Raw genomic sequence first — 27,979 nt, 5'->3', positions numbered from 1 at the left:
AGATGCTAAATCATGCAGAGTGGAATTGTTAGTACATCATCCTCCAGCAGAAAACCTAGCTGCTCCTTTAAAGTCTTCATAGAGAAACACAAATGTTGTAACATCCCCAGGTACCCCTACAGACACAAAGATGACAGCTGATTTCTTGGACGCTTTGCTAGCCAAATTATTTTATATATTAGAAAATGTAATTACTTTATCTTTTTCAGACTGCCATGAGAGGCTCAACAAATCGGAGGGTGTTCTTGACAACTTTTATTTCTCCACCCACCTCGTCCACTTTTCCTTTCCCGGGGGTACATGGCTCCCCATAACCTGACCCTTGCCACCACAGGGACTTACTCTTCCTATGGCATTCTCATTCTAGATCAGAAGATCCCCACCGTGGTAATTTAGATTCAATTCCAGATCACAAATAGCGGGAGAGACAGAAATATGTGCTTGTTCAAACCATCATCAGACTCCCTAGTTACTTCCCAATGATGGCAGTGATAACGGGAAATCCACCAATATTTATGTAAGTGGTGGTGCCTCTGACTAATAAAGTTTTGCTTGATTTGCCTCCGGCTGCTGCACCTTATATCGTTATGCTAGCCAATGTGCCCCTATTAGGAACCGGAGTGGTTGAACATCTATTGCTGCTCAAGAATAAAGTTGTACAGTGACTCGAGAGGTGCCTTGGAACCAACTTGAATCTCTATAATTGTTTTAACATAGTACGTATATTCAATTGGCTAAGAAAAGTCACCTAAAACCATGGCTGGAGATTGTGTGGTTGTAAATTTTAATATTCCATGTATTGTTGACCGCTTGCTATCAAACTTGTCTATATCCTAAATACCCTGTACTGGTGTCTTGCCACTCCCTGTGGTTTTCTTCAGTAAGCCTCCTGTTCTTTAACTGCTGCTAACTCTACATCATGAAGCTTTGATAATTAAACTATCTCGGACATTCCTACCAACAACAGATTTGGTCCTTTGAGTTCGGTCAGCGACAATGATTGACTAACCCATGAACTATGGTCTCTGATTGTTCCGTTGACAGCAGGACATTGTGTAATTTCAAAGATCAGAACACTCTTGACTATGGTGTGCTGGAATATAGCGGGGATAGTGAGAAACAAGGGTGATGCTGAATGGCTTTTGTAAAAAACACAAGCTGTGATTTGTCTGCAAGAAGCATTAGAAATGTCCAACAATTTGTCCTTGGCGGTCTACAAAGAGTTCTCTTTGTCGACAACAAGTTCTGACTCAGGTAGAGCCAAAGGGGGGGGGGGGTCTATTGATAAGGATTTCTCTAAGTTTAAATTGTAGTCTTATACAATTGGATACATGCTCTCCCCACTTATTGGCAGTTTCTCTCGTCTTCTGGAATTCCTACTGTATGTGCTTATAAAGTTCTATATTGCTAACCCTAGTCAGTCTCAGGATCCCATTGAAGGGTTTTGCTAAATAAAATTGCCCAGCCCGTAAAGCGAAATGTTTTAGTAGTGTGATTAGGATACTTTAATACACATTTATGTAGTACTTGTTATATGCAGGAAGACAATTACTGGTCTTATGTTGTGCCACATTTTAAAGACTCTGCCTAGGGAGAGTTGTTAAACTCTATATTAAGTGACCATAATTTGGTTCGTATTGAGCCAAACAGTGTTGAACGTTCCCAATTAGTGCCTACCTTTATTGAGCTAAGTTATTGTTCTACAATAATATTAGTTTTGTTTCTTCCAGCTTAACTTCCTCCCTTTTGAACCTTAAGGTTTATGGGACTCTAGAAGTGATCACAACCCTTATCTGGCACTTTTTTTTCCTGGTAAATTGCCCTTAACTTACCAAGGGCAGATCCTACAGTATACAGGGCAAGAGGATGAGGAGGTTGACGACATGCCCATATTTTGGGATTCTATTTGACTCTTTGGACAATTGGTCTCCTTTGGTTAATGATAGATGTCTTGCCTTTGCAAGACGTAATGCTTCAGTCCTTGATTTTGCCACACGGTTGGTGCATAGTTGTGTTGTGCTGTTGTTTAAAATCTGTAAGGCCAAGTGCCTTGCCATTTCTTCCTATGGGAGCGAAGTCTGCAGGTATATGAATATAACTCCCCTGCAAACAGTTGAGAACAGTTTCCTTAAGCGATTTATTTGTTTGCACTGTTGTGTGTCTACATTTAATAATATCCATGAAGAATTAGTTATTGGTTACATCTCTGATTTAATTCAAGTTCAACCCTTAACTTTATGGCTAAGACCTTTAACTTTAAAGTTATCTGTTTGGTCCAGACTGAGCTCTCTCTGAATAGAACAATTATTGAATATTGTTTCATTTTGGATCACACTCGCAAATTCCCATGGCTTTAATATGTCAAGGATTGTTCACTATGTCGACCGTAACTGTTTCACAAGCCTGAGGCAATTGTTAAGGAGCATGTAGCCTTGGCCAAAAAAGCTTTTCTATCGCTAAGGAGGGAGAAAAGGGAATCCAGTGCCTTGTCCATGAATACCGTTAGATCCTATGTGCAAACCAAATTTTCTATGAAACTGTACTTAAAATATAGGATGTCAAATGCTCATTATTTTCGGTTTAACTTAATACATCACCCGTAAAGAGTCCCTAAAGGTTGGGCTTATGATTCGTATAGTGTTCCATGCCCTTGTAATGCTGTAACTGCCCAAGATATTATGCACTTTGTTTTTATTTGTCCTTTTTATTCTCGTTTGCGCACAAGGTTTTTAAAGCCTATTTTTGTTAATGTGAATTTCAGTCAAGCTAGGCTCGCTCTACTATACCTACAGATGTTGCCGGATGTTAGAACTTATCATGTTAGTTTTTTTAGTAGTATGGTCAGAATGAATAATAGTATGTTTATAGACAGGGCTTAATTTGAGCCGGAGCCTGCCGGTGCTCAGCACCGGCACATAATTATGGGGGCCGGGTCTATCACACGGCATTAAGTGCACCTGTCCTCCTGCCTCAGAATTTAATTTTTTAAAGGACGTGACTCGTGCGTGTCACTGCGCACTGACTGGTGACTCGGTGAGTAACTCTGGCACACACAGAGAGTGTGCGCTGCTGCTGTACTGCCAAACTTGTTGATTGATTCATTCACTTAGTCTTCGATGATCATGCATGCACTTGCACTGGCAGTACTTACTGCTTTGTCGGTGACGTGACGTCACGTGCCTGCTGCTCCCAGTCCCAGTTTACTCTCTCTCTTCCTCCAGGCCGCGGATCAGGGCCCCAGTGGGCGGGACACTGTTGAGTGTTGTTGCAGTTGCGGGGCCAGGGCAGGGCACTGGGCAGGGCTTTGCTGCGGGGGTTGGGGCTGTGCGCGCCAGAGGAAGCGACGCGTGCGCAGATTGCATGTTGCACGCGCATTTTCTCTGCCCGCCCCAGCATACCCGCACGGTCGCACCCCTCTCCCTGGCCCTCGGCGAGTATCTGCTCTGGTATTCCTTCGCCGCCCAAAGTTGCTGGACTCGGAGTTGGGAGCGCAGCCGCCATCCATCCGATTCCGAGCGCTCAGCAGGTGAGGGCGAGGCGCGACTCGCGAGGCAGGGCCTGGCGCCCTTACACTAGTAGTGGTGATTAATTAATTTACTGGTGGTGGTGGCCAGTCAGGTTTTTAAAATCATCCATTCCTGATTGGCATTGGTCTGCTACGAGCAGCGCCTGGAGTCGGACAAGATGGGGGTAGGCCGGCGCCGGCGGCGGCCAAAATAAATAAATAAATAATCCTCATGATGAGGCGAGCAGAGCAGCGCTTCCGCAGGCAGGTGAGGCGAGGCAGCAGGCAGGGCTGGCTGGCAGTGGCACTGGGCAGGGCCTGGCTGGGGGCGGCGGGGGCCGCAGGCACAGGATTACGTTTTTTAAAAATCAATTCATTGTTGATGATTGGTTGGTCGTTGGTTATCATGAAGATTGGCCTGGGATTGGGAATGATAGGCGGCGTAGGCCGGCAGAGTCAGACACATAATGAATTAACTAATAAATCTGCGCAGGCGAGGCCTACAGATTTACTTTTTTATGTTCATGGACGCAGGTCACACTGCTTAAATGTTGTTTCTGATGCCCTGGCTACTGGTACTTTGATCATCACGAATCGATGCACGATCATGTTTGAAACTTTGTTGTTGCCAGCAGTGTGTGCAGGTGCAGTGCACTGGCTATTTGTTGCGCAGTTGCGGGCTGCCTGGAATCAGTACAGGATGCAGGCCCAGGGCAGGATTCGTTTTCGTTTTCAGGGCAGGCCCGGCACGAAAATCTGTGGGGGTTGGCTGGGGCTGTGCCAGGCAAGCACTGCAGGCAGCGTGCGCAAATGTTCTGACTTACACATTAACATTTGCAAAGCAGGGCTGGGGTTTTCTGAAGCAATACTAGATACGGCGTGAGGTGAGAGCAGTCCTGGGTGAGAGAGACACACAAACCAAGTACACACTGAAGGCATGGAAGAATTTATTTATTTATTTGTGCAATTTTATATAGCGCGAACTTTACCCGAAGGTGTCAGAGCGCTTTACATAGGACCCAGTTTCAAACATAAGGACTGAAGGTTACAAGCGGCAAATTTTTGACTTACATAAGAACCAGTTGAAAACATACGGACTTAGGAATACATGCGTTATAAAAAAGGTACAAAGTTTTAGAAACAGAAAAAAATGCAAATGTACAAGAGATAAAGTCACACAAGGAGGAGATAAACTCTAGGCATATACTAGTGATATCTCTATCTACTTAGGGAGGGGATACACATGGATATACTCAGGAATGGTATATGGTGCATAATTTATTTTGTTTTTATAAGACTTACCTTGCTTTTTCATTTTAGAATATATTTATTTGTATTTATATGTTCTATGTTACATTATTTTGTCTTTATATGTTTAGATTTTGTATGGCACTGACTGGCCATTTTGCACTAATAGCTATGACTTGCAATACTGTGAAATTCAAACTGCCTCGTCATTACCTATTCCTTTGGCCTAGGTAGCTCTAGGTCCTTTTGGTGGAGATTACATTTTTCTGAGCTACAAATCTTTAATTAAAAAGTCATATTTGGAATATATGCCTCTTTTCTAATCTGTTGTGTCTGTGTGATACAGAACTGCATAGTTCCATATTTTATTTAACTAATCTGTGTCTCATAAATGCACATATAGCCCCCAGGGGACTAAGCTATAGCAACAAGCCCACTTGGTAATCCTCTTTTTTTCAATTGTTTCTCTAACAAAATACTCTAGTGTACTGAATAACCACATACCCCTTCGGCAACTGGAAGTGCCATGACTGACTAATTCAAGTACATTGCATGATGTTATTCACTTTCTCCGTTTAGTGTGTTTTAACAACATTTTGGTTTATTTTGGCACATAAGCTATGTAAAAGTTGTACCTTAGAACTCATAGACTGTAAAAAAAAAATGATTCAGAAAAGGGGGTGGTGATGAACAGAGTGCCTGAATTAAGCAGACCACTCTTACCCAGTCCAAAGATCAGGGCTTGATCCATCACCGTTTTTTAGCTCACTCCACCATCCCAGCTCAGAACTTGGCTATATGCAAATTAGTCTGTTCCTGTCCCAGTGCATGATGGGAACAGGGCAAACCAAACTACCAAGCCAATTCTTATACTGGGAAGGAAACAAGCTTCCGGGGACCGGTTTCTGCCATTTCAGGCGTCGTTTGCCCGGCTTGCTTGAATCCTGATGGTGCAATGAGCAAGGGACTCACATCTGAGTATACCCTTCCACGCTTATGGTGGACAAAATGATTCAGAAAAGGGGGTGGTGATGAACAGAGTGCCTGAATCTGAATCGTTTTTGGCCACTATAGGTGTGGCAGGGTATACTCAGACATGAGTCCCTTGCTCACTGCTCCATCAGGATTCAAGCAAGCCGGGCCGACGACGCCTGAAATGGCAGAAACCGGTCCCCGGAAGCTTGTCTCCTTTCTGGTGAAGAATTGGCTTGGTAGTTTGGTCTGCCCTGTTCCCATGATGCACTGGGCCAGGGACAGACTAATTTGCATATAGCCAGGTTCTGAGCTGGGATGGGGCAGTGAGCTAAATAACGGTGATGGATCAAGCCCTGATCTTTGGACTGGGTAAGAGTGGTCTGCTTAATTCAGACACTCTGTTCATCACCACCCCCTTTTCTGAATCGTTTTTGGCCACTATAGGTGTGGCAGGGTATACTCAGACATGAGTCCCTTGTTCACTGCTCCATCAGGATTCAAGCAAGCCGGGCCGACGACGCCTGAAATGGCAGAAACCGGTCCCCGGAAGCTTGTCTCCTTTCTGGTGAAGAATTGGCTTGGTAGTTTGGTCTGCCCTGTTCCCATGATGCACTGGGCCAGGGACAGACTAATTTGCATATAGCCAGGTTCTGAGCTGGGATGGGGCAGTGAGCTAAATAACGGTGATGGATCAAGCCCTGATCTTTGGACTGGGTAAGAGTGGTCTGCTTAATTCAGACACTCTGCTCATCACCACCCCCTTTTCTGAATCGTAAAAAAAAAATGGCATACCCTACCCCAGTATTGTCCTTTCACCAAATCAGCACATACAGCACTGAAATTGTCCCTTTTCAATGCATTAGTGATTTTAGCTAATTTATTCGAAAATTGTGCTTTAAATGCACTTTTGAGTTAATCTTTTTCAAAATGTTCACAGGGCAAGGGACCCTCCTATCAAAACCTTACTATGAGGAAGGCTCCCTTGCTGAAATTCGGATCAGCCAGATATATATTACCTCTGACTTTTAGCAGAGCCAGTTGAAAATGTGGGTGGAGCTAATATAGTAAGTGGGTGGAGCCAGTGGACGAAGTGGGCGGAGCCAGAGAAAAGTAGGTGTGGCCTCTGCCAAACATTTGAGCACCTGCACTTCATATTTTACAAATTAAGCACTGTTTATAGACTTATTTCATGAATTACGGTATCAATTAGTAGTAGTATTAATCGTTTATTTCGGGCACAAGCCCATAAAACACATCAAGCAGTTAGTTAAAAATACCAAAATACAAAGAGAGTCACGTTTAAAAACCATGCACCGTGCTCAGAATGCAATACTAATAAAATACGCATAGAAAAGTTAAAACAAGAACATATGATTTATCAGCACCATATCGATCATCAATGCACAATTTAATAAATGATTTAGAGTGCTAGAGTAAGACGCACAGTTTCCGCCAATCATGTTGATCTGCAGTCTGGGGATTAATAGTTAATTTTATAATGTTATAGTAGAGTACCACTGATTTCCTTATTCGCCAGACAGCCTGTAAATATGTACCAAAACCACCTAGTGCAACGGAAGTACTGTAGTTTCTCCTTAGCATTCTGTAGGCTACTCTATGATGATTCACACCCAAAGAAATACAGAGGGGTCTCAGCCAAGACCTCATGGAGTTTAGTGTAAGCTGGGCAAAAGAATAATACATGATCTGCGTCTTCAAAGTTATGATTAAAAAGTTGGTAGTTTTGCATTTTATGTTGGTTGGGGTCCCACTTATAGGTGAAGTTATTCACAGGCAATGTGCCTACCCTGAGTTTTAGGGGCAGAGTACGTGCTAAAGGCGGGACATATGCATCCATAATTTAAGGGTAAGTTTGAAAGACAAACTCTTCAATCTACCCCACTGCCTTGGCATTTAGGTTGTTATTGTGGGTCGCAGTAATCCAGTAGTTCTCTTTGACAACTACTATCGTGTTACTATATATCAGGGGTGGGTTAGACCAGTACATGCTCATACCTATCGTCAACAATTGCTGTTTGATGTAAATGGAACCAAGAGGTCAAGACGCTATTTCCTATATTAATGACCTCCAATGCTGATCTGTACAAGGCCAGTTCCGGGGCAGATCACAGTCTAACCCCGATAAGTAGCGGCTTCAACCTGGCCAGATCTCCTATCCTTTTGAGGCTGTGTCAAAGAATATCAGAACAGTCAGAAATAATGATTTTATTAAACTTTTCTCTTTGGAAAACAACCCCCTCAGATTCCCTATGCCCCAAATTTCTGGACTGTAGAGAGATGCTGATTGTGCCTATGACCTATAAAGCTCAATTGCTGGTGATACTGATTTCGGGGTGGTAGCCTTATATCATTTGATGACTGCAGAAGCACTATAGAGAAGGACAGCTCTCATTTTAATATTTGGGCCTTCCATTTGGTAGATTTATCAATCCTAGCTTCCACATAGTCAAAATTATCAACTTGCTGAAGTTTTGTCCCTCTTATGTGAAATCCCCATTTAAACGATGTTAGAAATGGAGTCTCTAGTTGGCAGACATATGCACCCTGTCCAAATAGGGACCCACAATCCTAGTTAGGGTAAGTAAGTTACACTCTGAGGGCAACCAGTGCTCACTTCCTTGGTAGCTTGGCAAGAGTAGTCAGGCTTATCCCCAAAGGCAATGTGTAAATTATTTGTGTGTGTGTGTGTACACACAGACACACCAAGACACACACACTCCCTGCCCCCCCTTCAAGATATGAATTTTCAAAGTTGAATAAAGATAGAGTTCTTCAGAAATCAATGTTTGCGCTTGACCAGGACAAAGTTCCTTCAATGTGTTAAAAACGAAGATGATGCCCGGCGAAAGGGAGGTAGGCGTAAAAAATGCAGGTGATGTGTCAGTTCCTTTCTGCTATGCAGGTCATTGGCACTTTAGCACTCTGAGACAGTGTGTTGGGCAGAGGAGGTTATGCGTCGCTGTAGGCATTGATGCTTCAGTTCCTCAAGGCGGTGCACAGTCGTTGAGCCACCAGCACCCGGTGACGATGCATGGAGCAGGAGGGGAGGTGATAAAAAAAACATAACAAGCGCATGTTCACGCTTAGGCACTTGGCGCTGAATAGCAGATGTTTATTGTTACCCAACTCAATGGTACTCATTTTATTGACCTCAGATGGATAAAAGGCTGAGTGGACCCGCTGGGATTTGAACCTGTCAGGTCGAACACAGGCCCCTGCAGTGGATGCATTAGTCCACCAGACCCGGCTTAGTCCACTGAGCCACCGGACCCGGCTTGTTTGTGGGCACGATACCTTGGTTGCTTATTGTAGTGTGATGTCGCTGATGAAATCGGCACTCAGAGACGATGCATCTGTGATGTGTCAAAAGTCAAGTTGCACTGCATTGATTCCACAGCGTTGAAGCAGGCACTGGGTTGGAGCGGTGCATCAAGGACTTCGGTGAAGAGGTACATGGGACTCACACAGTGGCGATTTCTCAGAGGCACTGTTGCAAAGAATCGTGGCCTGCATTGAAAATCCTGGTCATTGTGTTGATCATGGACCACGCTTTGTTTGCTGGCAGCGGTGATGAGTCGAGTATTTCGATGATATGCAGATTCCGAAGGACGCTGGGAGTCAATGCATTGATTTGTCTTCTTGTTGCTCCAGAACGTACTTCCAAGGGCTATGCAACTGGATTTGGCACCACTTGACAAGACAGGACTCTCAGAAGAGGAGCCCAGGTGCTGGTAAGTGACGTCTTTGATTGCCCTGAGGCTTCCTCACAGAAGGTAAGCTCAATTCAAGCCCTTGGAGAACCTCAAAAGCAGGTTGTGGAAAGCAAAGTCCAGTCCTTTCACTCCCAGGACAAAAACAGCAAGCAGAGGGACAACACAGTAAAGCAAACAGCAAGGTGGCCATCCCTTCTGAAGCAACACAGCTCTTCTTCATGGCAGAATGTCCTCAATCCAGAAATGATCTGACTATTTGGTGTCAGAGGTCCAGTACTTACACCTGTCTCAGCCTATAAAGTAGGAAAACTTCCAAAACTGTCTTTGTAGTGCACAAGACCCTGCTCTTCCCTCACCTGGCTCCAGACACACTACAAGGGGGTGAAGACTGCTTTGTGCCGGGACAGGCACAGCCATCATCTGGTGCAAGTGTCAACTCCTCCCACCATTCTAGCCCAGGAAGGCCCATCAGTCTGGTGATGGGCTATCAGGATATGCAGGGCACACCTCTGCTCTCTTTATGTGACTGTCTAGAGTGAATGCACAAACAGTTCTCCTGACCCAGATGTGTATTCAGAAGACAACAGAGGCACAGAATGGTTAAAGTAAGAAAATGACAACTTTCTAAAAGTGGCATTTTCAGACCTGCAGTGTAAAAAACAACTTCACTGAAACATGTGTTTTTAAATTGCCAGACAACAAACTCCAATTTTCTATCAGCTCCCAATTGGAAGATGCACTTGTAAGATGTTACAAGGCAGCTCCAAAGCAAACCTATGGGAGAAAGGCCTTGCTCAAGTGAAAACGAAATTAGCCATATTTTGATACTAGAACATGTAACACATAACACTACATGTCATACCTTTTAAATAAACTGCACCCTGCCCACAGGGCTATCTTGGGCCTACTTTAGGGGTGCCTTATATGTACTAAAAAATAAGAATTGGGCCTGGCAAGTGTACTTGCCAGGTCGAAATGGCAGTTTAGAATGCACACACAGGGACTGCAGTGGCTGGTCTGAGGCATGTTTGCAGGGCTACTCATGTGGGTGGCACAATCAGTGCTCGAGGCCCACTTATAATATTTAACTTACAGACCCTGGGCACACGCAGTGCACTGTACTATGGACTCACTAGTAAATCAAATAGACCTATCATGGAGAAAACAAATACCATTACATTTAGATAGGGATCACTTGCACTTTAGCACAGGTCAGAATCAAGCACAGATCAGTAGAGCCCTAAAGCCAGCAAAAACGAAACCCAGCACACGGTCAAAAACAGGAGGTCTGAGGCAAAAAAGACAGGGGAAACCCTTGCTAAAAGATGCCAGGTCTAGTACGTGTTTCCCCTAGCTGAAAGTGGGAAGAGCTACCCAACCTCTTGGGAGTTCTCATCACTAAGGCAGAAGAATCTGGAAAGACCAATCAGCGTTGGCTTGTCTGTTCCAGGGCGGTGTTCCATCACCTGTGGGAGATGGACCACCTCAACAGTTTAGGAATCTAACTCCTCATCTGCATAGACCATCTGAGGGGCCTGTGGTCTGTCTGAACCCAGAAGTGAGTCCCAAACAAGTAAGGTCTTGGTTTCTTCGGCGCCAAGACCTCAGCAAAAGCTTCCCTTGCTATTGCGCTTCACCTCTGTTCCTTGGGATGTAACCTACTAAAGAAAGCTAGGTTGATCTAGGCCCTCTTCATGTAGATGTGAAAGCACAGCTCCCACATCACCCGCTGAGGCATCAGTCTGTACCACAAATTCCTTTAAGAATTCAGGAGCACAGGCGCCGTGCACAGGGCCTCCTCCAGGGTTTCAAAAGCGGTCTGGTATTCTTCAGTCCCGATCACTTGATGGAGCCACTTGTTAGAAGTCAGCTCGGTCAAGGGGGCAAAAATTGAGCCATATCCAGTGACAAATCTTCAGTAGTACTGGGGGAGACCTAAAACAGCTCTCACTTCAGTCTGGGTCTCTTGGGGGGGTGCCCAAGCCAAAATTGTATCAATCTTTGGCTTCAGGGGCTGCACCTTGCCGCTCCCTACCTGGTGTCCCAAGTACACCACAGCCCCTGGTCCTATCTGGCACTTACTGGCCTTGATAGTGAGGCCTGTGCTCTGCAGGACCTTCAACACCTCCTGAAGGTGGTACAAATGATCCTGTTAACTGGAGCTGAAGTCTTCAATGTCATCAAGATAGGCGGCACTGAAGTTCTCCAACCCAGCCAGGACCTGGTTGACCAACTTCTGGAATGTGGCAAATGCATTCTTTAACCCAAAAGGCATGACCCAGAACTGATGGTGCCCTTATGGTTTTGAGGATGCTGACCTTTCTTGTGCCTCTTCAGACAAGGCAATCTGTCAATACCAGACATTAGATCAAACGTGCTGAGAAACTTGACATCTCCAAGCCGATTAATGAGCTCAGGGGACGGGGTGCGCGTCAGCCTTAGTGACAGCACTCAGCCCACGGTAGTCAACACAAAACTGAAGTTCAGGTGTGACACTGGGTGCGGCAGGCTTGGGGACCAAAACCACATGGCAGGACCAAGGACTGTTGGAGGACTCAAATCCAGCATCTTTGAGAACTCCTTGATGCTGTTCATCACTCTATCAAACCACCGGTAAGACTAGTGCTTAACATGCAGGTTGTCCCAATTGTCGATACCGTGGGTGAACCATTGGGTGACTCCAGGTATGAGTGAGAACAGAGAGGCAAATCTTCCCAGCAACTGGCAACAGTCTCTCTCTGCTCTTCTAGGCTAGGGGAGAGGATCACACCCTCTACGGACCCATTCTGCTCTTTGGAAGACAGGAGGTCGGGGAGAGGTTCACTCTTATCTCCCTTCCCATCCTCCATGACTAGGAGCTTAGCCAACTCAGACCTCTCAAAATGTGGACTGAGGTGGTTTGCATTTAGGATCCTCAAAGGATCCCTAGGAGTGTGCAAGTCCACCAGGTAGGTGACGTCACTCTTGCGCTCCTTCACCTCAAATGGCATAGACCAACAGTCTTGAAGAGCACAGGGCTCCACAGAGGCCATCACCCACAGTGTCTGGCCAGGCTGATACCTAGCTAGCTTCCAGATTCTCATAGGTGAGTTTCTGGAAGCAGGCTGTCTGCTTCCGGAAGGCCAGCATGTAACTGAATACATCCTGGGGTGACTTCCTAGAAGCTTGTACCCAGCCCTCCTTTACCAAACTAAGAGGTCCTATCACAGTGTGCCCATACACAAGTTCAAAAGATTATGGTTTGCAGAAATACCTACAGGAATGGCCTTGTGATCTCCTTTCTTCTGCCATGCTGCCAGGAGCTTCAACACCCACTCCCAAATTGCCTTCTGGTTCATAGACTTGCCATCAGAGCAGGCCTTGGGGTCGTGGCTCCACCACCAATTGTGGGTCAGAGACAGACATCTGTCTGTGATGTTCCCCACATGGTTTAAACTCCAGGGTTTTGTTAGGACGCATGTCCCTACCATGGGAGCAAATCTAAAAAAACACTGGACAAAAAGTTGAAAAAAATGACTTCAGTAGCTCTCCGGATCCACACTGTTAGCATGAATAGAAAGGAAGTGATGTAAGCCCACCGAGCTGGCATTTATATGGGCTCTGCAATGTCACTTCCAACACAGATGATGCCAACACAGAACCAATCGATGCCACCTTCAGTACAGAGGTACTGCTCCAAATTTTCTGGATCCAGACTGCCACCTTGGGAATATTCCTAGGTGAGGAATCTGCGATCAGAAGTCTCTATCAGAAAATACGTTTTCCCTGTGGTAGTTCAAAATCCCTTCACTTCAAATGGTTGCAATTTGTTTTTAACCACCATATGTATTATAAGTATCCATCTCTTTTAAAGTACATACATATTTTCTAATTATGCGGAACCCCTCATTAAGGGTGTTCTTGTCTAGGTTAGTTACTGGTAATCCTAATTGCTCCTTGTAGACTTTATCCGGGGGAAGAGGGACCATAGCGCAGGCAGTGGGTTTAGAACCACAACCATGGTGGCGGGGATCTTTTGCCTCTGGAGCCCTACTATGCTTGTACAAACTTGGCTAACTACACCCCTCCCGCATTTGACTCTCAGGTTATCGAGGGGGAGCAGTCAAAGGATTCACAGGAAGTTAGGTTAACCAACATCACAAATATTGCTGATTCTCAGTTTTTCCACAAACAACCTTCTTGTTAAGGTCCTTTTCTCCTCTGTGGTGTCTGTTGATTACCCTCTGCGAATAACAGAAAGCTTCTGTCAGTGAAACATGTCTATTTCACCCATGCTTCTGCAAGGACTCTAATATTACTCTTTTCCAAAGTGAAGCTTAGCCAACATGAGTTGGCCTCTGTGCTTTCCATTTCCTGATTAGGGAACAGTTCCCAATAATATCAATTGAAAATCTCTTTGGGCTAAGCTCTAGTCCCTTTGAAAAATATTATGACAGAAGGGTCTTAATGATACTGCAGAGCCGGTGTTTCCATTAGACACTTTGGGGGCAATATGATGGTGGAACGTTAGTACAAAAGACCTCAAAATGTTTTTTCCAGCTTGTGGGCAGCACATCAATAGGCAATGTATAACTTTACTTCGTGCTCTGAAAATCCTTAGCCCGTTTCCTGACTACCCTATGTGACGTAGGTGTCTCTCATGGTGGCCACTCTTTGTAAAGTATTTATTTTATTTATTTATATGGCATGACAGCTACCCAGAGGGTTTCCCGGCACCCTGGATCTGCACTCAATTAGGAAGGGACACTAGACTGTTGAATCCAGTAAGGGCTTACTGATTGAATAATCAGTATAACAAGTATTCTAGCCTATCCTCTGCATTTAGAAATCACCATATAGTGCTCTCGAAAATATAAATTATCATTTTCCCCATCTGATTCCATTTCCAATTACTCCCTAACCCATTTTCATACGTCCCCTCACAATTTTAACTTTAGTTGTCATTTTCATGAAATGGCAATGCTCACCTGCTAGTTTTAATCTCTGTAAATTTCTATTCCCCGTGGTCAAATGTCACTCTAAATATGTCTGTTCCACTGCTTCACTAGGTCTCCTCATTTCTCTGTTCCCTGGCTTCTGATTATGCATATGGAATACAATTATAACACTAAAGATACTTTTAATGAGTAACTTTTTATTAGTGAGTGTTTCAGTTCACAGAAGCCTTTACTGGGCTCCCCTTGCTTTTCCATAAATTCCCTCTATTCATGCACATTGATATATTACTTAATGCATTAAGTGCCCATATTTGTAATACATTTTCTCTTCTTCAAAGGGATTGGTCCCGGATGGCATTTGGAATTCATTGACGTGAAGGACGATACCATCAATAAGACATTCCGGTTCCACTGCGACCGCTGGCTTGCAAAGAACGAAGATGACAAACAGATTGTTAGAGAGCTTGCCTGTGCCAACAACGACACCATGGAATTAAATGAGCGCACATGTAAGTGCAACACTGTTGTGTCCGTTTCGAAAAGTCACCAATTGCCTGGTGTATCGATGGCTGAATCCTGAAAAGTATCACATAATTTAATGTAACCTAAGAGAGAGTGCCACATTGTCTATTAAACGACAGGTATTGATGCTGAGGGTAATGCGTTCCAATGTATCCTGACTATACTTCAGGTTACGCTGAATGCTGTGAAGATCTCTGATAATAATATTTCAACAAGGGAGACCAAATGATCTCTGGGGTAAGAACTATAACAAAAAACACACTGGTAACTAGTAACAATAATTTAGACACAAAGAACCAAATGGCGAGTAATATTTATTTAAAGGAGTTTATGAAAAACAATTTCAGGACACGTAGCGGCGCAGTGAATATTGGTGCAAAAAAAACATGCTTGGCGTTGTCTTTAGAGGTGATACGCTCAAGTGCTAAATCATGATGAACAAGTGTATCAACAAACACAAGAACAGCACAGCCCTTTATACTAGAACTAGAATGTGTGAGGAACAGTATCAAAGAAATCGGGCTGAATATAAGGCATATCCGGTTGAATGAATAGCACAATGATAGAGGTATAAAAACCATGTTTGGCGATGAGTAGGCAATGAAGGAACTTGCATCAAAAAGAGAACAGGTATATTTACTCTGTCCCAGAACAAGGTAAGCAGCAAAGTTCTAAATACGTTGCAGGCAATGTAGAAAGTATTTGGAAGTTCAAGAAAGAAAACAGAGTTGAAGTGCCAAGACTGCATCAGAGCCTGAATCACAATCTTGTGAAAAGTAGAGGGCGAAAAGGTAGAATAGTTCTAAGAATCCTCGAAAGAAGCAAGTAGATATATATTTATAAATATATTCAGAAAGTTAAGAGAGAATCATGATGATGACAGTGGTTGCATGCAGAAGCATTTGGCAGGTCAATGGCTCTCAACACCAAAGGCCCCTAATCCAGTCCCAGTTGAAGCCTGCCCAAATACCAGCACCTGAGAATAAACAGTCTCTAAATTGATTTTGAAAAGGGGCTTGATCACCATCAAGATTCATAACATGTACTACCTGCATAGGGGAAGGCGCAAGTGGAGCAGCCAATGGAGGAATATACGACTATTATATGATGTAGTACTCTAAGGCACAGAGGTACCCCCTGGCCAGTAGATTTAAAGCTAGACTGGAAGTGAGACAATAAGGCAGCCTGCACCCATATTCCTGTATATGATGAACAATCAGCATGAACAATGTCTATGGAACACATTTATAAGGCTTGATCAAATGATCACCAATTGTTTTATGAGACAGTCAACAGACACATATTTCATTGAAAAGGTTGCAAAAACATCAGCTTGCAGATATGCTTTTGTCTGTCTTACATCCATTAGGAGCTACTTCAAAAGCTTCCTTCTCATACAGACAAGTTATTTTTTCATACTTCGCAAAAGTGAAACACTACGCTAGTATGAACTAGAATAGAAAAGGGTAGGAAGCAAATGTAGATAGTGATAAAATAGGCAAATATACTAAGGCTACAGCAGAATTTAAGCAGCGTTCAGGTTTTCAGAAGAAGCCTACCATAAATATCTTGATCGTCTGGTCAAGTAATAAGTATGACAAGCTCAAACCCAATATGTAGCAATCCCTACATCAGAGAAGATGTTAAAACACAGAAGCGACAGAACTGAATTGATTTAAACACATCTCCATTAACAGAAAATGACAAAGTAAACCTTTAGGTTGGAATTCCAGATACTGGCTTGAATACTGAGGAACTATCTAATACTGATTGATTAAACAATAGCTTAACTTAATAAGTGTGAAAGGACATCTGATCAATGTAGTACTTGAAAACATTCTATTGGGGAATGGCAACCATTATTAAAATGTACAATGTTTTACAAAAAATGCTACCAGACCGCTTGAAACTGTATGACAAAAATGGAATTGTGTGTAACAAAGGTCTGGTGCAAATCTATGATCAAAAGTACAATCTGAAATGAGAAAATTGAAGAAGATGAACACAAAAGCTTAAGAGGATATTGCTGAAAATGGATGTTCTTGTTTCCTAATGCTGTCATGCATAGGGTACTGAAGGAAATGGTATTGTGTGCATAAAATGTTTCGGCATTGCTGGTATAGAGAAAAAGTAGTGTATGCAAATATGTAAATTTCCACTGCAGGCCAGTCTCCTGGATACTAGTATCTTACATCCTGGCATTTAGTACAACGTGTCATATCCAGTGTCTAATTTTCAATAAATGCTTCACTTTCTCTTCAAAGCATATGAAATTGTCACAGTAACCAGTGACAGAGATGATGCCGAAACAAAGGAAAATGCCTGGGTCGTTTTAGAAGGCAAGAAAGGCAGATCAAAAGAATTTCTCATGGAGAACAGTTCAAAGAAAAAGAGATTTGCAAGGTAGGTGATGGGAATTAGGAAAGACTGAGACCATGATGTTTTCGAAATTAATTATTTATACTGATGACCATTACAAGTGACTTTTTAAGTCCTACCCTTGCACTTATCACCTTAACTGGAAAACCACAGAGCTATTGTGATTGATCAGAATGTCTGTGCTCATGCTTCTTGGATCTGTGGGTTGGAGGACCAGACGTATTTGCATGACACTGGGAAATCCCTGGTGGGCTGGGGGGCAGTGGATAGGTCCTAGAGTTGGGTTAGCCAAGGAATCGCAAGCCTGCACAGCCATGAAAATAGCCCTGATTAAGCATCAGAAATGCTGTAATAGCCATCTACACAATGTACTGCTGAGTAGAAATAATACTACTGGTTTCTATGTCAGGTCTCAAAATGCTGGAATAATTTATGGGGTTCTCTTCAGAAGAGCCTGTTAAACGTATGGCTGTTTAGCCAATACATTTACAAAATGGTGCTGTTAAGTGAAAGCTTGCTCCAGTCTTTTTTTAAATGATTTGTTTTAGGGGGCAAGAACTCCAGTCAGTGTTTCTAACCTAGGTGAAGAGGACTGAGTGACAGGTTAGGCTTACTCGTTTATTGCAATCTGTTGGTAGTGGTTCCATGTTAAAATATTGATATTAAAAATATCGCTGTGAAAATATTGATAACAAAAATATCGACTTCCTATACATAAACATGTGAGTACAATAATATCGACACAAAAATATGGATGTAAAAAATATATAAGTAAAAAATATCGACTTAAAAAAATGACATAACTTAAATAAAATTAATTAAATAATATTAATATTATTAACAAAATAAATGAAATGTAATATATATTTTAAATAAATATAAATAATAAACTCATTTTAATAAATATAAACACAAAAGAATGTGTACATATACATATATTTACTTAAATACATTTGATTAACTATTATCTTTATTTAATTTATAAACATTTTAAATGATATAAAAATAGAATATACACATATATAAATTATTTAAAATTAAATAAAATATTCTATATTTAATTAACACATTAAACTATTACAAAAAATAAAACATACATTTAATAACAAAATAAACACAATATTAATGGAAATGTTGGATAGCGACGGGGTAAAAATTACTATTCCCACTCCATTGAGTGCAACAGTAGGGAAAGCGCTGGATAGAATAGGGATAAAAATTACTATTCTAAATCCACTGAGTGCAACAGTAGTAAAGAGCTGGATAGTGTAGGAGTAAAAATCACTATTCCCACTCCAGTGAGTGCAACAGTAGGGAAAGGACTGGATGGTGTAGAGGTAAACATTACTATTCCCACTCCAGTGAGTTCAAAAGTAGGGAAATGGAGGGATAGCGTAGGGGTAAAAATTACTATTCCCACTCCAGTGAGTGTAACAGTAGGGGAAATATTGGATAGCTTAGGAGTAAAAATTGCTATTCCCACTCCAATGAGTGCAACAGTAGGGAAAGTCAACATTTTTATTAAATGTAATTTCCAATATTAAAAACATCTAAATTACACATTAATTAACACTATAATATCCACAACACACACCTAAAATTAATTACACAATTACAATTAATAATTACTAATTAATTAATAGAAATTAATTTATAAATATTTAATAATTAATCAATAGGAAATTAATTACTTACCACCCTTCACACCATTTACACATATAAACATCACAAAACACACCTAAAATGAATTACACAATTAAATTAATAATTACTTAATGGAAATTAATTTATAAATATTTAATACTTAATCAATAAACAAATAGGGGTCCATTAGGATGTCGGGCGGATTGCCTCCGCCAGGGTGGCGGTGGCCACCGCCACCCTGGCGGAGGCAATCCGCCCGACAACCACTCTCGTTTTCCCCTCCGCCAGATTAGGATGGCGGAGGGGACAGCAGCTGACAGAAAGACCGTCCGCCGCTTTACCGCCGTGGTCGCCTTGCGACCGCGGCGGTAATAGATTAATATGGTGGCGGTGTCCAATGGACACTGCCAGCCATATTACGATGGCACAATGTAGGGGCCTTTCCGCGGCGGCAATGCCGCCACAGAAAGGCAGGCGGAGATTGCTGTGGGGGCCCCCTGCAGGGCCCCCAGGTTGCCGCCACTGTCGGGGGGGCCCATGGGGGGTACCTATGGTACCCCCCCACATTTACATATGCAAAGCGGCAGGCACCGCACGGTGCCTGCCGCTTTGCATATGTAAATACATCAACTTATGTTTTGCATTGTGGCGGGCGGTGCAGAGAGCACCGCCCGCCACAATGTAAAACATATAGGATGTGCCCGCCACTGTGGCGGGCACATCCTAATAGCCCCAACGGGACCCCCGCTCTTATGGCGGGCGGTCCTGATCTCCGTTAGGGTGGCGGGCGGACAAAGTCCGCCCGCCATCCTAATGGACCCCATAATTACTTACCACCCTTCACACCCTCCCCCCCCACATTTACATATGCAAAGCGGCATGCACCGCCCGCCACAATGTAAAACATATAGGATGTGCCCGCCACTGTGGCGGGCACATTCTAATAGCCCCAATGGGACCCCCGCCCTTATGGCGGGCGGTCCTGATCTCCGTTAGGGGGGCGGGCAGACAAAGTCCGCCCGCCATCCTAATGGACCCCATAATTACTTACCACCCTTCACACCGTCCACACATATAAACACCACAACACACACCTAAAAGTAATTAGACATTTAACATAATTAATTAATAATTGATTAATTGAAATTAATTAACAACGAATTATTAACTATTATTAATTAATCAATTAACACATTATTTATTCTATACATTTTATACAATTAAATTATTTCCCACCCTATTCCCCTATAAACCCACAACCCGCTACGGAACTAAAAACGCAAAATTCTAATTAAAAAAAATATTAACTACTATAAATTATAATTTAAATCTATATAATTAAATTACTTCGAGCTCCTATTCCCCTATAAACCCATAACCCGCTATGGAACGAAAAACACAAAATGAAACTTAAAAAAATTATTAACTACTAAAATGTTAAAACATAATAAAATGACAAACCATTCTTATTAATACCACAAAAATACATAACATTATTAATAATTCGATATTTTTGTCAACTATATTTTTGTAAACGATATGTACTACATCGATATTTTTGAAATCGATATTATTTTCTGTTGTCGATATTTCTTCTCCACAATATTTTTGCAGCGATATTTAGGTCCCTCGATATTTCTACGTAGATATTCCTGGTCTGCACCTTTGGTAGTATTACATTATTTCCATTGGCTCCTTTGGGCTTTCACTCTAATCTTATGTGAAATATGTATATCCTTGGTTCAAATCATGTCTTATTGATTACGCCTTCCACCTTTCTAAGGTCAATCAAGTCTGTTGGCAAATAGTAGTCCTGATGCAGACTTCCTAAATCTCATATGCACGGCTGCAGAAGTATTGTACACTTTAGGACCACAGGTAATATCAGCCCTGAAGATGACTAGTTCATACTAATTGCTCCACTGGGTGAGAAATGTTGTATACCAGGAGCTGATACGTTTAGTTGTTTATGTCTGTATCAAAATGTCAACTTTTTTATGATAAATATCTCTGAGTAGTTGGTAGTTTGGAAATATTGTATGTAAAATAAAGATAATGCATCTGCACCTCAATTGCCCATTTGAGAGAACATCCAATGGGTATTGCGAACATAGCTGTCAAGGTTTCAGCTTGCTTATGAGTGACATTTTCATTTTTTCAGTGTACTTATGAGTGACATTCAACAACTATGAGTGACACTTTCTTGCAAGCAAAATATAGCAATGAAGACCAGGGAAACATACAAATATCAGAATTTACACCCATTTGTGCAACCAAAAACTCACACTTTACTGTACCAGTCGGTAGAAAATTAGAAAAAAAAAATCACAAAAAGTCGGTATTTTCTCCCTCATTAGTTCATACTACAAACAGCAGGTAAACGTGCTTTAGAGCTTCCCGTAAGGATACCTGACTGATACGTAAAGTAAACAAAAACTGAAAAGTTATGTTAAAAGTGAATACAAATGGCTTTATGTGGACATGAACCAGGCCCGGACTGGCCGTTGCGGGCACTGGGCAATCCCCCGGTGCGCCGCTTGGGTGGGGTCCGGTTTTGGGCCCTGGGGGCCGTTTTTGTTACAGGGCCGTTTTTGCAGCATAGCTGCAAAATAAAAATTCGGCCGAAAACCGGCCCCGGGAAAGAGCTCGGTTGCACCCCCAGGGGGCCGGCCGAGCACTTTGCCAGGGCCGGTTTTGGTTCTCAGTCCGGCCCTGACATGAAAAAATTTTAATAGCCAGTATATCTTTTTAATTACTGCAATCCTACCTTGAAAAGTGAAGACCCGACCGCTCTGATAAGCACCAGAGGCTCCATTCTGGCTTCGGGCACCGAAAATAGAAAAGCACTGTAGGAGCTAGACGGCGGCTTGTGAAGGGCTTTTCCTAAGACTTTCCCTTTCTGCCTGGGCTGAGTGTCCTGGCCCAGACCAAACTGGAGGGGAACCGTGCTCTGCCTAATCGGTGCCTCCGTTACAACAAAGAAAGCCAAACAGTGAACACAGCTCTAACAGGCTCCGCACAGTGATGATGATGATGCTTTAAAATAGTTTTAAGCACATACATTGCGTTTTTTAATATTAGGATGATTTTGTCTGCTAAAGAAAAGAAAATAAGGCTCATTCAGAAAGGAAATACTAAACTGGCTTTGTAGATTCCCTGCGAACGTCCAGCCACACAATCTTGTATTTCATAAAAACAAACCCCAAACGCTAAAGCTCTTTTTTTGAAACAGTAAATGTAGATCTACATGACTCTCTGCTGCACCTAACACGGACGCTGACTGCAGAGCACCATTCTGTGAAATGCGCATTCTAGTATGTGTGAAGCTGAACTCGGCAATAGTTTCGAGGCTTCCTCAAGATCTGTACCCCTTAGCAAGCGACAAATAACTTTAGATCTGGCATACGCCTGCGTAGTGAGTTATTACAGTCTAGCTGGTAATGCACCGGTAACTGGACGCATCGCGTAACCGGAAACATCACACAGTTTCTCCCTGCCATGTGATCTACTGTCAGCCGAGGCCGTGTGGAGATGTTTGGAATCGCGCCGTAGCCGAACATCTCTTGTCTGGAGCTGCTTCGCGAATGGTGATAATGGGGCCCTAGTTAGCAGGCCATTCTCTGCAGCCTGTCACGTACTCATTCCCAGGGCCCGAGTTAAGTGCAAGTAAAGATCTGTGACCTATGCAATGCGTGACTTTGCATTTCAGTGCGGTGATGCGGACCACCACACTGAAAAGCGATAGAGTCACGCCTGATGCGTGACACTTGGCAGGACTGTGTGAACAGTGTTGTCAGAGTCTCCACCTGTTGGTTCCTCCAGTTTAGGAAGGTGTGAATGTACTATTTCATAGCTTTCGTAACTGAGTTTCTATTCTACTAAGGACACAGAGGTGAGGATTATGCTCCACCTTCTTTAACTCCAGCACATTTAACACTTAAGAAAACTATCTTTCCGAAGAACCACAGGGAAAGGAAATAGAAAAACGTCAACCAATCAGAGAGCACAATGTCCCATAAGAGTATGTGTCTTCCTTTAAGCCCCCTCTTTCTTCGTGCATCAGTGGCCCAAGTATCCATCATCTTTTCTCTTTTTTGGACACTCCAGACCTAAAACAAAAAATCATATGTCAAAAAGTCATCTCGTCCAAAAGATATTCATCATGCACACTGAGTATTATTCAACATCAATTCCTAAAACCATACAACTTACCATGTTCAATTAAAAACATCATTAGGATTGAACTTTAACCAGCATCAGTTTCTAATGTCATAGCCCAGTATTAACATGCCATATAACCAAGAAAAAATTAAAACTATTGTGCCTCCCTGGTGTGCTACAATGCCTGGTTTCAACAGAGCAGGTTTGTGCAGTACAAGTGTGATTAAGTGAAAGTGATTTATAAAGTGCCCAGTTTAACCGAAAACAAACTTTATTCGTGGTGAACCAAGCACTACTTAAAAGCAGTGTGGTGGATGTTACATAAACTGGCTAGTTTGACCAGATAGATCCTTAGTATAAACAAGAAAAAAGTGTGGACCAGGTGTCATAGCACACCAGGAGGGCACTTGGCCTCTCTGGTGGGAACCCAATGATGAAGCATGTCACCAACCAGGTTGATGAGTGAGGGTTCTTTTAACTCACAAGAGTGACTTTTTCTCTCGCCGTGTTTTTCTCTTTTTTCTTTGGCTACACTCTTCTGTTGTTTATTTAATTTTATCAGTAGGGGGACTAAGAGTGACTACATATACTTTTCCCTCTCTCTCGTGCTAATTACATATGGCTAAGTAGTTCGCCACCTTCTCAGCCGGCAACCACTCAGCGGAACATAGGTGCAAAATATCCTCATGATCCAACACATCAGAAGCTGGAGCCCCCACTGCCTGAAAGGTAGACTCAAGGACCTGGGAAGGGGTGGCCAGAGAAGGGCGCCAAGGGCTATAAGGGCACGCTCCATCATTGGAATCTACACAAGAGTCATCAACCTCTTCAGGGTATATGAAGGAGTGGTACTGTCCTCAATGGAATGACCTGAGGTCTATGCAGACTTCGCTTCCCACATATTGGGGCAGGAGCACAACAGAAAAGTCGTATTTTGCCTCTCAAAGGCAGTTCAACTCCCAAAGCTTGCTTGCATTTTGCCAGAGTTGTGCCATTCCAAATAATGGGACGGGGTCTCTGGGATTGGGTAGTTCTTGGCCTAGGTTGAGGGGGCCCAGATAAACATACGCCAGTTGCATAAGCCGCAACTGAAGAGGTTCTATCGCCGATGCCACTGCCTGGTCTATGGAGGCATCAATGGCCTCACAGAATTCATCGCCCAGTGGGAGAATGGAGACTGACTCTTCCTCCATATAATCCTCTTCCACCTCCTGCATCATGTTATGTGAGGATCGGTTAGCAAGCACCCTGCAACTCTTGTCAGGCTCACAATAAGATGCTGGCGCAAAACAAGTTGACTTTTGAGCGTCCGCAGGATGCAAGGTGGGTCACACCCTGGAACAAATACACCCCTTTATTTCTATGGGGTCTAAGACCTGGGCACGGTCCATGCAGTGCCAGGCAGTACTTGGCAAACAAAGGATTTTTAAAGGGAGGACGGGTGAAACAAATACATATCCAACCACGTCCGGCTTAGGCACTGCTGTAGCAATAATCGTATACAGACAACCACGGGGCTCAGGGCTTCCGGGCCGGATGGGGAAGAATAAGTGCCAAGGGTCTGTGAGCACTGAGACTACTTCAACCCAGTGTTGGCGTGCTGACCGCGGAGCAACAAATCGTACGTCTGCACCGGCAGCACGGCCTTTGAGCGATTTCTAGCGGGCAAGATCTCCACCACGTTCATGCGGCTCATCTAAAATCCCTGGCGCACTTCAAAATGAGCACTGAGATGCGTTCCTGTAGGCCACGAGCCTGTAGGGGAAGAAAGAATGCTAAGGCACGATCAGAGAACCGAAAATATCTGCACATAACAAGCTACAATACTATGAAAAACAATAGAAGCAAAGAGACACTCATCTGCTAGAACAGCAACAAAAGAGAGGCCTTAAAGGAAGACACAGACTGTTATGGGACATTGCGCTCACTGATTGGTTGAAGTCTTTCTGTTAGCGTTCCCTGCAGTTCTTGGGAAAAGTAGTTTTATTATGTGTTAAAGCTGCTGGAGTTAAAGAGGAGAAACTAGAGTATAATCCTCTCCTCCAATCCTGACATAGAATCCCTTCTACTCATCTTTTGGGATGTAGCATTCGAACCATTCACCAGTTTATTGACTCAGACCTTCTCTTCCCCTAAAATATTTTTTGCCTTCAGTGGCTCCGGCATCCAGATGTGGATGCTAATGCTAACTGGGCTACATCAGGAGTAAAAGTGGGAAAACAACCTCCCTCATCCCACTGCACCAGGGACTGATAAAATAAACCCCAAAATGATTTATTTAAATTCCCTGTGGCACTCAATCTCCCATCATGTACTGCTACCTCGAATTCCACCAGTGGAATTGCATAAGTTGCTGTTATTATATTATGTTGCGTCGTGTTATACTATGCTAGAGAAATTGAAAATTCCAATGAGGGGTTTTGCTGCCCCTGGAGAAGATTGAGGATGCTGTAGCTTTCACTGTCAGATTGGAAACAAAGAACTGTAATGAAAAACAGACCACAGGCCTTTTCCTATCTGAATATATCTATCAAGATTGTTTCAACTCTGCTCCAATTGAGGAAAGGGTGGAAGATACACGTCTTTAAAGAACTTTATACCAGAGAAGCAATAACTGTCCACAAACCAGTTGTATGACTCGTTGACTTCATGCTTGCCTTTGATCATATATAGTGCTCTGCAGCATTTAGCTAGACTTTGACTATACAGGTAGCACATACCTACATACTCACATAAGTGTTTACATGCATACCTTAAATCTAATGGTATGGGCTAGAGATGTTTTGTTTTGGGATTGCATAGTCTATCAACCTGCACCCACTAGGAAGTTACTCCTTGTGTGTATTGGTGAATAACAAGTAAACCACTGGTTTGAAGAGTTGAGAAGCTGATCAGATTGTAGAGAAATCCGTGCACCAACTAGAGAAAGGCGTATAAAAAATGCGCTTCTGAAATTAAAGTCACAAGCCAGAGAAAATGTGCTCAGGTTTCTGCACTTCAAGAAGAAACCCAGCGGCTGTGTTTTGAAACTTAAGCAAGTCAAGAGATGCCTATCTTTCAATTTTATTAAATCATGCCAAAGTATGCTGTCTTATCTAGAACTAGGCACATATTACAGGTAATTTTTTCTGCTTGTTACTTATGATTTCTAGATCTCAAAGAAAGGAACTGATTTTATGATGCTCCTGCTGGCACCGCCCTTTCCTCAGAATGCACTCAAGCAAAATCTGTAGCATCTAATGCAACTAGCCTCGAATCAGTGTTTACCATTTTCTCTGCCATCCAAAGACTGTTACACACGCTTGTTTCTGCATTTCCTGTGTTGATCACTGCCTACAACTCTATGAAGTCTAAGATAATGTTAAGAGCTTTGCAGAGATGCATTTTTGTAAACTTGGCAAAGCTTGGTTTGCGGAAGAATTTTCATGCAATATTTGTAATAACTGGTTGTGATTTACTTCTTTAAAAAAACACTTTTGTGGGATATTTGTCTCGTAATTTATTCATAATGATGTTCACAAAGGTTGCAAAGTTTTACACAAAACTTCACAAATGTTCAAGCGTTAAACATTTGCAACTGTGCAAATGCCTAATTTAATCGAGTACTTCTTACTAATGTACTTCTGATGTATTTCTCTGGACGTCTATTGAAATAACGGATGGCTTACAATTTGTTAAACTAGTCGTTTAACAGACGTTCCATCAAAGAACCCACCACAAATATGCGGCTTACTGAGCTGTAGTTGCTAGCATGACCCTGTTCCCAATTTTTTGAGCAGCATCTTCCCCTTACATTATTATGCATCATTGTGCAAATAGAGCCATATATTTAAATAACGTTTGCAGTGTTAGAACAGTCAGACATACTCAACCCCAAGACCCTGCTTAGTCCTGATGAGCCTCCTGAATCCTCAGTTGGGTTGAAACGTGTTGCCACATCGAAACTGTTTAGAAACAAAGAAAATGAGCAGTTTGGGGGCAAAAATAATTATTCATTCAATACTATCTCAGTTTTATGTACAATTCCCTGAACTATTTCTCCCTCCCACTCTAATAAAAAAGTGACTGGTGTCACAAAGAATTGAATGCCTATTTTTGTTTATATATTTTTATAATCTGTTTATTATCAGCACTTCTGACAGTGTTTGTCACTGGGAATTAATATTCATGAGACCCAGGAGTATGTTTCATTCACGAGAGGTCATACATGAGTCATCCATCTGTTGCTCCAGGAGTAACCAAACCAAAAGCCTATATTGGGATCCTTTGTATTTTTAAAGCTCTACGTAGGAGAGTGTGTGTGCTCTATCTTTGAGCAGCTCGCACTTTAGAGAGTATTGAGTACATTCGGTCCTGGAATCAGATGCTGTTTTATATTCAATATGTGTATGATTGGAGTTCAGTGTAAATTACCTTTCTGTAATTTACCACCAGTTTAATGTAAGTTCTGAAGTCTATGCATCCTCCTCTTTTTGAGTACTGTTGATGCCTCACTGAGATGCTTCATACAAAGTCCCTCCCTTCCAATCCATGCTGTTCATTCTGAAAAAGGGTCCTCATGTGCCTCCTTTGGAAAAATACATTGAGAATTAATTGAAGCTGGTGTAATCCTTCTCACTGACCAATATAACGCAATGAAAATGCAAGCGATATCAATAATTAAACAACAAAATCACCATCTTTTACATATAGGGCGGCAACGGATACTTTCAAGTTCCCTTCCAAGAACCTTGGCGAGATTGCAGCAATCTGTGTTGGGCACTGTCCAAAAGATGGAAAGAAGTTCTCTCCAAAAGCGGATACATTCTGGCATGTAAAGGAGATCGTAGTTACAGAGTTGGAGCTCGGCAACAAGTAAGTACTATGCAGTGCTC

General features: G+C 42.6%; 1 protein-coding gene across 2 annotated transcripts in view; it reads left to right on the top strand.

Annotated features, from left to right (window-relative positions):
* Nucleotides 1-27,979, top strand: part of LOXHD1 (lipoxygenase homology PLAT domains 1) — a 1,099,077-nt gene that overhangs the window by 1,053,303 nt on the left and 17,795 nt on the right. For both annotated transcript variants that reach the window (XM_078674764.1, XM_078674763.1), the window contains 3 exons: nucleotides 14,738-14,908; nucleotides 17,186-17,324; nucleotides 27,798-27,959. In XM_078674764.1, the coding sequence (XP_078530890.1) occupies nucleotides 14,738-14,908; nucleotides 17,186-17,324; nucleotides 27,798-27,959 (472 nt within the window). The remainder of the gene's footprint in view (nucleotides 1-14,737; nucleotides 14,909-17,185; nucleotides 17,325-27,797; nucleotides 27,960-27,979) is intronic.

Source organism: Lissotriton helveticus, chromosome 2_1 (assembly GCF_964261635.1).
Source record: "Lissotriton helveticus chromosome 2_1, aLisHel1.1, whole genome shotgun sequence".
NCBI classification, from domain to species: domain Eukaryota; kingdom Metazoa; phylum Chordata; class Amphibia; order Caudata; family Salamandridae; genus Lissotriton; species Lissotriton helveticus.
This window is presented reverse-complemented; position numbering and strand designations above follow the sequence as displayed.